The following is a 12,576-nucleotide window of genomic DNA, read 5'->3' as shown; positions in this document are numbered from 1 at the left end:
CACTAGAGCAGTGCATCTCAAACATGTGCGTCAGAATTTCCAAGAGGGCTTGTTAAAGTACCAAGTGCGGACTTCACACCTAGAGCATCTGATTCAGTAGGTCAGAGGTGACTCTGGTGAAGGATCCACCTGCCAACGTAGGAGGCACAGGAGATGCTGGCTCCAACCCCTGGGTCGGGAAGATCTCCTGGAGGAGGAAGTGGCAATCGATTTCAGTCCACATGCCTGGGAAACCTCACAAACAGAGGAGATGGAGGGCTACACACCATGGGGTCTCAGAGTCAAACACATGATTGAGCACACACGCAGGTCAGATGAGCCTAAAAATGTGAATTTCTAATATTTCTAGGGGGTGCTGATGTTGCTGGTCAGAGACAATCACAATTTGAGAATTGCTGAACTCAAAAGACAATTTTTTTAGATGTCAACAGTAACCACAATTTGTCATCAAATGAAGTCAATCCTCAGCCAAAATGAATGACTTCATGATCTCCCTGGGTTTGTATTAAGGATATTTCTGTCTTTCTGGGGAATATTTATTTGGGGTAAATTTTGTATTCCTTTTTTCTTCCTTCTTGGCTAGCCCAGCAGACTCATGGAAAGAGGAAACCAAACAGGAATCAGAAACTTTCTCCTCCTGGGATTCACAGAGGACCCAGACCTACAGCCTCTCCTCTTCGGGCTCTTTCTGTCCATGTACCTGGTCACATTCACTGGGAACCTGGCCATCATCCTAGCCGTCATCTCAGACTCCCACCTCCACACCCCCATGTACTTCTTCCTCTCCAACCTGTCCTTTGCTGACATCTGCTTCACCTCCACCACTGTCCCAAAGATGCTGTGGAACATCCAGAAACAGAGTCAAGTTATCACCTATGCAGGCTGCCTCAGCCAGGTATTCTTTTTCATTTTGTTTGGATGTCTGGACAATTTACTCTTGACTGTGATGGCCTATGACCGCTTCGTGGCCATCTGTCACCCCCTGCACTACACGGTCATCATGAGCCCCCGGGTCTGTGGGCTGCTGGCTCTGGGGTCCTGGTGCCTCAGTGTCACAGCCTCCCTGCCTGAGACCTTGACTATCTTGAGGCTGTCTTTCTGCAGAAGCATGAAGATCCCACAATCTTTTTGTGATCTTCCTGAAATCCTGAAGCTTACCTGTTCTGACACCCTCATCAATCACACAGTGGTCTATTTTGTGACTATTATCCTAGCTGTTTTTCCTCTCTCTGGGATCCTCTTTTCTTACTATCAGATTTCCTCCTCTATCCTGAGAATGTCATCAGTCAGGAGCAAATACAAAGCTTTTTCCACCTGTGGGTCTCACTTCTCAGTGGTCTCCTTGTTCTATGGCACAGGCCTAGGGATCTACCTCAGTTCTGCAGTCACTTCATCCTCTAGGACAAGTCTAGTGGCCTCTGTGATGTACACCACGGTCACCCCCATGCTGAACCCCTTCATCTACAGTCTGAGGAACAGGGACATGAAGGGGGCCCTTGTGCGGCTCATTAGCAGGGCACCGTCTCTCATTCACAGGGCCTTCAGAGGGCTCTCATAAGTAACTGGGCACAAAACATTGGGGACCAGAAATCCTGGCTTCCTTCACTTAATGTTTTTATCTTTCCTAATACTCATGTTTTAAAGAAAAACTTTCCTTGAGTCTTCACAGCCCTCTCTATTTTCCTTCATGCTATATCTTTGGTTCCCTTTTTCAGTTTGTAACCATATGAATTTTAACTTCATATGAATTGAACCTGACATTTTCTGTTACATTTAGTGATGATTTAAATTTCTTAAAAAAATAAACTGAATCTCATGTTTTTAATATATATTGTCAAAGTGATGGGATGTATAACTATTATGGAAATGTTGCATGCCAAACTCATTTACAGAGATGTTTTCTGAGGCTGTGTGAATTACATGAGCTGGAAGAAGTGCCTTTTCTCTGAATAACTTTCAGTCACATCAAACTTAATGTATTTTATTTCATTCCTGATATGTGAATTCTGGAGCTGAACAGCTCAAAGCTAGCCGTCAAATACTCACGATCCTTCTGCTTTTTTGCTCTATCTCTAGCTTGACCGTGGGGCTTCTACCCTCAAGGTCACAAAATGACTTCTGCCCTTCCAGCAATTGCAACTGCATTCCAGGAAGGTGGAATGGAGAAGTATAGTATAGAAGATATCCTTTCATCATTGACCACTTTAGTGTATTCTGTCTGGCTTCAAACTTTCATATCTGTATCCATTACCTCAGAAATTCCTCTAGTCTGTTCTGCCCATGTTTAGAGAATTAATGTCCCAGGAATCACTCCTTAACCAAAAAGACCAACAGGAATTGGTGTATGAATCACTTGCCCATTGAGTGAAATAAGTCTGAAGCATACATATTTTACTGGCTCCTGTCTTTCCCCAGCAGAAATCTTGGCAGATCATGGTGGTAATCGGCTTGATAAACACATCTTTCATTGTTGTTTTCTCTTGCCTGACTCGTGGTTCTATTTCTTAGGACCACTAAAATCTTTGTCTTCACTAGACTGAGCTACATTTCCTGAACCACATAGTAACTTGATTGGCAATACCACAAAAGATATGCCTACTTGGAACCTGTGAATGTGACCTTTTTCCAAAAAGCATCTTTGCCAATTTAATTAAGGGTCGTCAAAAAGATAATTATGGATTGCCCTAAATCCAATGACAGTTGTCCTTAGAAGATACAGGAGAGGGACTTCCCTGCTGGTCCGGGGGTTAAGAATCCACCTTGCAATGCAGGGGACTTGGGTTTGATCCCTGGCTGGAGAACTAAGACCCCACAAGCCTCGGAGCAATGAAGGCCTGAGCCACAGTCACTGAGCCTGTGTGCCACAGCGAGAGAGACGCTGAGCCACATGAATGACCCCTCAAGCCACAGCTAAGACCTGACACAGCTAAACAAATAGAAATAAACTTTAAAAATGTTTTACCCAACAAAAAAGAGACAGGAGATGATATGACAGAAACAAGTCCTGTGACATAAAGGCAGGAATTGGAGTGACATGGCCAAAAGGCAAGGGACTCTTGGAGCCACCAGAAGCTGTTAGAGGCAAGAATGGATTCTCTCCTAAAGGAGGGGTCTGCAAGCTGCAGACCATGGATTAGTACCAACCCATGGCTGCCGGGGTCCAGCCTCGGCAGGATCCAGGGGATACCCTCAGGATGAACAGCGTTGGCGAGAGAGAGAGACATGAGACCAGCCTTCATAGGGCCAAGTCTGCGAGGGGGAGAGAGAGAGAGACAGACAGACAGACGGACCAGGCCCCGGGCGGGGGGGCGGGGGCGGGTGGGGGGGAGTGGCATGCAGCAGGGTCTGGCAGGGTCTGGCAGAATCTGGCAATGCTTTATTTTTTACCGTGGCTTTTATACCCTAAGTTAGTACATTTCTAAGGGGAAGATAGTTTAACATTACGTCAGCTTGTTCTTCATGAAACCAGGGTGTTTTCTGCATGCTTCTTTGTTTATGAGGGTCTTGTACATTATCTTCTGGCCTTGGGGCCTATTGACATTTTATGACCTAGGTGAATGCAAAACTGTTTTCCATAATCTATTCTTTAATGAACACAAAGGTCAGTCCTTTTGCAAAAGTTATCAGTTAAATTTATCTAAAAGGTTTACCACACAAAGACTCTGCAGCTCCAGTGAGGCAGCCCCTGTTTAGCATTCCTGGTTAAAATTAACAATTCTAAACTCTTATTTTTCTAAATCTTTAACTATAACTGCTTTTAGAATAATATTTTTATGTTCTCTAATAGGGCTTCCTCACCCCTGAAGGGCTCTGTGCCTATTAGGGCCTTTTGTGTGATCAGGTTCTTTATGCTGTTTATGATTAAGGTGTTGTGAGCAGTCGTGTGCATTAGTACGCATTTGCCAAGCAGGCTAGAATGCCAGCAAAGGGGTCTAAATTGAAACACTCCTTTCATCCTGGATAATCTTATAGGATACCACCGTCCGGCGGACACATTAATCAAAGTTCTAAGTTGATTCTGTTTGGAAAGAGATTGGGGAAGGCCTTCTACCTGTGTCACAGAAATTAGGGAGTAGTCTAATATAGCAAGCATCAGAAAGACAGAGATCATCTTTAAGGTGAGCGCCGGGGCAGCTTTTCGAAATCCCTGAAGTCCTGATCTGCCTTGCTTGTCAGGTCTCCTCCTCACGACCTTGTTATGGGTGGGATCTCGTGTGCTGGCTCCTGGTACATGGCCTGTTAGGAACTGAGCCAGCCAGCAGGAGGTTAACAGCAGGCCAGCAAGTGAAGCTTCATCTGTATTTACAGCTGCTCCCCACTGCTTGCATTGCCGCCTGAGTTCTGCCTCCTGCTCAACAAACTCAATAAAAATAATGTGCTTGAAACATCTTGAAATCCCAGGTCTAGGAAAATTGTCTTCCACTACACCAGTCCCTTGTGCCAAAAAGGTTGGGGTGCATGCGTGCTAAGTTGATTCAGTCATGTTCAACCCTCTTTGCAACCCTATGGACCATAGCCCACCAGGATCCTCTGTCCATGGAATTCTCCAGGCAAGAATACGGGAGTGGGTGGCCATGCCCTCCTCCAGGGAATCTTCCCAACCCAGGGATCGCATCCACATCTCTTACGTGTCCTGCATGGGCAGGTGTGCTCTTTACCACTAGCACCACCTGAGAAGTCCAGAAGGTTGGGGATCGCTGCCCTAAAGCCTTCAGGGGGAGTGCAGCCCTACTGACGTCTTGATTTGGGGTTTGTGGTCTCCAGAACTGTAAGAAAACAATTTCTGTTCCTATAACAATTTCTGTTCACCTGTGTGAATGTGTTCAGTTGCTTCAGTAATGTCCGATTCTTGGCAACCCCAAGGACTGTAGCTCACCAGGCTCCTCTGCCAAAATTCTCCAGGCAAGAATCCTGGAGCGGGTTGCCATGCCCTCCTCCAGAGCATCTTCCCACCCAAGAATTGAACCAGAGTCTCCTGCATGGCAGGCAGATTGTTCACCGCTGAGCCACAGGGGAAGCCCTATAAGGCACCCACACTGTGGTAATGTGTAACAACAGCCATAGGCAACTAACACAGATTGTAAGGAAGATTCTTAGTGTATTTGGAGGGTTACAGGCATCAGCTGCCATTTGTGTATACACACACACACACACACACACACACACTGCTAAAGGCCTGCTGATTTGCTCACTAGCATGAAGCTGCAGGGGCTTCCCAGGGGGTGCTAGTGGTAAAGAACCTGCTTGCCAGTGCACAAGACGGAAGAGACATAGGCTTGATCCCTGGGTCAGGAAGATTCCCCCAGAGGAAGGGACAGCAAGCCACTCCAGTGTTCTTACCTGGGAAACCCCATGGACTGAGGAGCCTGGCAGCCCACAGTCCATGGGGTCACAAAGAATCAGACATGACTGAAGCGACTTAGCACACGTGCACATGAAGCTGCAGATGGACCTACAACTGTTCTACATTCCCGGAGAACCTCTTTGAGTCTCTCTGCCTCTTGGGCCAAGTGTGTATGTTTATCTCCATGACAAAGGTCTTTGGGTTCTGCAGGATCCCTCATCACTGAGGTCAGAAGCAACACAGGTGAACACAGGCTTTATTCCATCCCCCTGAGTTTCATCTCTTGCTTGTAGCTTCCAGCCTGCCTTTGATGAACCTCCAGTCTGTCTTCTCATCTCAGGATAAACCCAGAAAGCAGGTCCCATATTTTACAATAGATAACTTCAGGGGTCTGAGATAAGTTTGTCTCATTCTGGTTGGCATGAAGGATTGAAAGAATGAAAAGATTATCTAATCCAATCCACAATCTCCCCACACACACACAAAAAATGATTTATATTTCCAATGTGGGTAGGGAGTTTGGCGTGTACATATATACACTGCTATATTTAAAATGGATAGCCAGCAAAGACCTACTGGATCAGGAAGATGCCCTGGAGAAGGGAATGGCAACCCACTCTAGTATTCTTGCCTGAAGAATTCCATGGACAGAGGACCCTGGTGGGCTGCACACCATGGGGTCACAAAGAGTCAGACAGGACTGAGCGCCTAGCATTATATATGAATATATATGTGTGTGTGTGTGCATGTTTAATCAATCTGTCATATATAAATTCAAATGCCTGTATCTGAATTTAACATAAATTCAAGTTCCAGTACCTGAATTAAACACAGAACCAGTGTTTTGTTACTGAAAGTGTGACCCTCATACTCAGACCTGCATCAACACACAGCCCAGTAGCTTGTTAGAAGTGCAGGGTCCCAGGGCCCACTGAGGACCTAGTCAATCAGAATTCAGCAGGCTGAAGGATTCAGGAGGTTAGAACTTTTTTCTTTCTTTGTCCAGTAGGTGGCGACACGATACAGCTTTTTTTTTTTTTTTTAAATTCTACCTGAGCTGCTTCTGTTTATGAATCTGCACTTTAGAGCCTCCATGACCTGTCAAAGGACTTACCCTGTGCCCTAGCCATTGCTCTTGTGCCTCAGGGGTTTTGGTTCCTTGCTGCTGTCAGTGTTGCTGTCAGTGTCCCTGATGCATTTGTGATGCTTTTCTTGTAGCTTCTCCGAGATCTCCTGAGTCACAGGCTCTGATGTGACAGGGTGGTGGTAGGCGGTGGCACTGGGGTGGTAGGGGTGCTGTGGCATGTCCAGTGTGGTAAGCTTCGCCAGCTCTAACACAGAAGGTATGGAAGTGGGAGCAGGGAACACAGGGTCATGGACACCTAGGTAGGTGGTGGGGACACAGGGTCATGGACACCTAGGTAGCCGGTGGGGACACAGGGTCATGGACACCTAGGTAGCTGGTGGGGACACAGGGTCATGGACACCTAGGTAGCTGGTGGGGGGCACACAGGGTCATGGACACTAGGTAGCTGGTGGGGACACAGGGTCATGGACACTAGGTAGCTGGTAGGGGAGACACAGGGTCATGGACACCTAGGTAGCTGGTGGGGGGGACACAGGGTCATGGACACTTAGGTAGCTGTTGGGGGGACACAGGGTCATGGACACCTAGGTAGCTGGTTTGGGGACACAGGGTCATGGACACCTAGGTAGCTGGTGGGGGGACACAGGGTCATGGGCACCTAGGTTATTGGTGTGGGGGGACACAGGGTCATGAACACCTAGGTAGCCGGCGCGGGGGGCGGGGGACAGGGGCCCCACTGCCCCTCTGCTCCTCCCTCTGCTGCAGGCACCGATGCTGAAATGCCAGACCTGGTGCCACCTGTCCTGCTGCTTCTACCTTCCTTGGGGTTGAATTTATAAAACAGCAAATGGAAACAGCCAGTAAGCTCTGGGATTGAATCCATAAGACACCTAAAAGAAGACAAAGCTAGTAAGCTTTTTGATATTAGTTTTAGTAATATCTATTCTAGATATATATCTCCTCAGGCAAGGGAAACAAAACCAAGAATAAATAATGATATTCTGTATCATATTATAAACCTTTGTATAGAAAAGAAAATCAACAAAATGAAAAGACAAACTACCAATTGGAAGAATATATTTACAATGAGTATATCTGATAAGCAGTTGATATTAAAATATACAAATGACTCACATAACTCAACAATAACAACAAAATAACTAGATTTTAAAATGAGCAGAGGACCTTAATAGATTTTTTCAAGAATACTGGAGTGGGTAGCCTATCCCTTCTCCGTGGGATCTTCCTGACCCAGGGATCAATCCTGGGTCTCCTGCATTGAAGGAGAATTCTTCACCAGCTGAGCTACCAGTGTGCCCTCAGAAAGACATACAGATGGCCAACTGACCCAGAAAGAAATGTTTAACGTCGCTCTGTCAATTCCCCTACTTGTGAACGACTTCTGTTCTGAGAGTGTGTTCCAAGTTCTATTTGTTTGTAAATCCAGCAAAGTTAGCCTAGGTACCTAACTTTTACAGATAATGCCAGACACCTGAACTAACTTACATGACTGGATATGTGAACACGTGTTTGCATTTTAAAAGTTGGCAACTTGAAGGTTCATATGTAGGGCACTTACTGTAATTACTAAGGAAATGCAAATGAAAACCACAATGAGATATTACCTCATAGAGATATTACGCCTGTTACAATGGCATTATCAAAAAGGCAAGAAATGAGTGTTGGCGATCATATGGAGAAAAGGGAAACCTTTTTATTGTAGAGAGTACCTTTTCTCCATCATATGTTATTTGCTTATTATAAGCTAATTGTCCCATATGCGTGCCTCGTTGGTGTGAATTTAAGTTGGTACAGCTACAGTGGAAAACAAAATAGAGACTCCCCAAATAATTAGGAACTATCATATGATTCAGCTATTCCACTCCTGAGTATTTATTCTCAAACATGAAAGCACAGATTTTTAAAGATGCATGCACCCTTAAGTTCATCACAACAGTATTAAAAAGAGCCAAGATATAGGGGGAAATATGTGTAAATATGTGTTTTGAACTTTGGCCCTGAACAACATGGAAATTACTGTTTATCATGCAAATTGATAGAATTCTGAAGAACAGAGTATTCTCAAATAATATTTAAAGTATTAAATGCTTTTCTTTCATTTTAATAAAGAATAGTCAGGAGCTGTACTACTCCTATGGTGGGGGCAGGTGGGGGGGGCAGCAAGGGGGAATTACTCAAGACATTCATGGCTATTTACGTGTTTATAACAAGGAGAATCTCAGACCACTGATTTCATATTTGCATACATCGCTCCTTTATCTATCACCACCTGAGCTGCTCTTCCTGATATTCTGGACTAGAACATACGTTATGTCTTGTTAGTTGTCACTCTGTTTGCCTCTTTAGGATTCTATTCCTTCATTCAGCTTTGTTTCCACAACACCTATCTTGTTTATTTCTGCTTACACACTCAGTCCTGCCTCTTTGCAACCCTTTGGACTGTAGCCTGCCAGGCCCCTCTATTCATGGGATTCTCCAGGTAAGAATACAGGAGTGGGTTGCCATTTCCTCCTCCAGGGGATCTTCCTGACCCAGGGATCAAGCTCCATCTAAGTCTCCTGCATTGGCAGGTGGGTTCTTTACCACTAGCGCCACTTGGGAAGTCCCTGAGTCATCACAGTCACTGGCAAAAATAGATTATCATATACATGTCTTCAGGGAGAGTTCCCAACAGAACACAAGCTTCAGTGAACCATTTGATATAATAGACGTGTGTAATATGATGAAGAAAAATGTTAAGATGCACTTTGTGTTATTTGGCAAAAGATTTCATTTTTCATACGATGCATCTATTTCTTTAATTATGGATGATCAGTATTCATGTAAAGCTGGAGTTACTTTGGAATTAAGAAGTTGAAGGCTTGTTTTGCTCTTTTTAATTGGATTTTCTTCTTATTTCTGCTTGAAAATCTACAGTTCTGCCTGCATATGAACCTTTTCACTTTTCTAAGTGAAATATTTCCCACTTTTATAAATAGATATAGTAATTTAAGGAATGATGAATGTACATTATAAATATCATCCAATACACGTCCCTTTATGATCAGATACATCTACAGTCAGATAAAGAAGGATTCTCCTTTATGAGGAAATGGCAACCACTCCATTGTTCTTGACTGGGAAATCCCATGGACAGAGGAGCCTGGCAAGCTGTAGCACATGGAGTCACAAGAGTCAGACATGACTTAGTGACTAAACAACAAGGGCATCTCTACAATCATTATGATCATAGGGTGACTAAAATGAGAACTTGGATACCTTCTCGGTCTTGTGAACCAGAGTCACAATTTTTTCTCCATAAACATTCATTTCTTTTCATGCTCCCCTGATCACCTGGAAGGCAATCTCCATGAAGTCATATTTTGATACAGCTTTCTGAAAAAAAAGAAAAAGTCTTGAATAATAGAAAGATCATCAATGGGTCTATATCGAAACAAATGGCAAAATCAAGAATCAGCAAATTTTTATAATTGCCTTCACTGCTGTGTATTTTTATTTTTGTATCATTAATCTGTTGCTATATAACAAATCATCCTGAAAGAAAATGATTTAACACTCAGTTCAGTTCAGTCACTCAGTCCTGTTGGACTCTTTGGGACCCCATGGACCACAGCACGCCAGGCTTCCCTGTCCATCACTAACTCCCGGAGCTTGCTCAACTCATGTCCATTGAGTTGGTGATGCCATCCAACCATCTCATCCTCTTTCATCTTCTCCTCCTGCCTTCAATCTTTGCCAGCATCAGGGTCTTTTCTAATAAGTCAGCCCTTTACATCAGGTGCCCAAAGTATTGGAGATTCAACTCCTTCAGATTTAACATTATGTTTCACTAAATAACTTTACATAGTAATGAATTGTGCACATTTCTGCTGGACTCTACATATGTCTTTATTCACCTCTATTTCAACAGCAGAGGTTCTGTTGATCTTGGCTGAGAGTTCTAACACAGTGGGAGCTCAGCGGGCTGAAGGATTCAGGAGGTTAGAACTTTTTTCTTTCTTTGTCCAGTAGGTGGCGAAACGATAAAGTTGTTTTTTATTTGGTTTTTTTTGTTTTGTTTTTTTTAATTTTACCTGAGCTGCTTCTGTTTATGAATCTGCACTTTAGACCCTCCATGACCTGTCAGAGGAGTTTCTGTGCTCTAGCCATTGCTTTTGTGCCTCAGAGATTTTGGTACCTTGCTGCTGTCAGTGTTCTTCGTGTGCTGCTAGGAATGCTGGGTGGGTAGTTCCCTGATGCATTATAGGTGGCTGGTGAGGGGGGACACAGGGTCATGGACACTTAGGTAGCTGGTGGGGACACAGGGTCATGGACACTAGGTAGCTGGTAGGGGGGACACAGGGTCATGGACACTAGGTAGCTGGTAGGGGGGACACAGGGTCATGGACACTTAGGTAGCTGGGGGGGACACAGTGTCATGGACACTAGGTAGCTGGTAGGGGGGACACAGGGTCATGGACACTAGGTAGCTGGTAGGGGGGACACAGGGTCATGGACACCTAGGTAGCTGGTGGGGGTCACAGGGTCATGGACACCTAGGTAGCTGGGACACAGGGTCATGGACACCTAGGTAGCTGGTAGGGGGGACACAGGGTCATGGACACTAGGTAGCTGGTAGGGGGGACACAGGGTCATGGACACCTAGGTAGCTGGTAGCGGGGACACAGGGTCATGGACACCTAGGTAGCTGGTGGCGGGGACACAGGGTCATGGACACTAGGTAGCTGGTGGGGACACAGGGTCATGGACACTAGGTAGCTGGTGGGGACACAGGGTCATGGACACTAGGTAGCTGGGGGCCCAGTCGGGCCACCTCTGCTCCTCCCTAAGCTGCAGGCACCCGATGCTGGAATGCCAGACCTGGTGCCACCTGTCCTGCTGCTTCTACCTTCCTTGGGATTGAATTTATAAAACAGCAAAAGGAAACACAGCCAGTAAGCTCTGGGACTGAATCCATAAGACACCTAAAAGAAGATAAAGGTAGTAAGCTTTTTGACATTAGTTTTAGTAATATCTATTCTAGATATATATCTCCTCAGGCAAGGGAAACAAAACTAAGAATAAATAATGTTACTGTATCTTATTAAAACCTTTGTATAGAAAAGAAAATCAATAAACTGAAAAGACAAACTACCAAATGTAAGAATATGTTTACAGTGGGTATATCTGATAAGCAGTTGATATTAAAATATACAAATGACTCACATAACTCAACAATAACAACAAAATAACTAGATTTTAAAATGAGCAGAGGACCTTAATAGATTTTTTCAAGTATACTGGAGTGGGTAGCCTATCCCTTCTCCGTGGGATCTTCCTGACCCAGGGATCAATCCTGGGTCTCCTGCATTGAAGGAGAATTCTTCACCAGCTGAGCTACCAGTGTGCCCTCAGAAAGACATACAGATGGCCAACTGACCCAGGAAGAAATGTTTAACGTCGCTCTGTCAATTCCCCTACTTGTGAACGACTTCTGTTCTGAGAGTGTGTTCCAAGTTCTATTTGTTTGTAAATCCAACAAAGTTAGCCTAGGTACCTAACTTTTACAGATAATGCCAGACACAAACTAACTTACATGACTGGATATGTGAACACATGTTTGCATTTTAAAAGTTGGCAATTTGAAGGTTCATATGTAGGGCACTTACTGTAATTACTAAGGAAATGCAAATGAAAACCACAATGAGATATTACCTCATAGAGATATTACGCCTGTTACAATGGCATTATCAAAAAGGCAAGAAATGAGTGTTGGCGATCATATGGAGAAAAGGGAAACCTTTTTATTGTAGAGAGTACCTTTTTTCCATCATATGTTATTTGCTTATTATAAGCTAATTGTCCCATATGCGTGCCTCGTTGGTGTGAATTTAAGTTGGTACAGCTACAATGGAAAACAAAATAGAGACTCCCCAAATAATTAGGAACTATCATATGATTCAGCTATTCCACTCCTGAGTATTTATTCTCAAACATGAAAGCATGAATTTTTAAAGATGCATGCACCCTTAATTTCATCACAACAGTATTTAAAATAGCCAAGATAAAGGGGAAAATATGTGTAAATATGTGTATGTTCATACATACACAATGAAATACTACTCAGAATGAAAAAGATGAAACT

General features: G+C 44.2%; 1 protein-coding gene across 1 annotated transcript; it reads left to right on the top strand.

Annotated features, from left to right (window-relative positions):
- Positions 1-595: 595 nt before the first annotated feature.
- Positions 596-1,558, top strand: LOC122699884 (olfactory receptor 7C2-like). The gene has a single exon (XM_043912313.1). It carries the CDS (start codon positions 596-598, stop codon positions 1,556-1,558), a length of 963 nt encoding a protein of 320 aa, XP_043768248.1.
- The last annotated feature ends 11,018 nt before the right edge of the window (positions 1,559-12,576 follow it).

The sequence above is a fragment of the Cervus elaphus genome, chromosome 9 (assembly GCF_910594005.1).
Source record: "Cervus elaphus chromosome 9, mCerEla1.1, whole genome shotgun sequence".
In the NCBI taxonomy this organism is placed as follows: Eukaryota; Metazoa; Chordata; class Mammalia; order Artiodactyla; family Cervidae; genus Cervus; species Cervus elaphus.
Note: the sequence above shows the minus strand (reverse complement) of the source record. Positions and strands in the feature narration are given on the sequence as shown.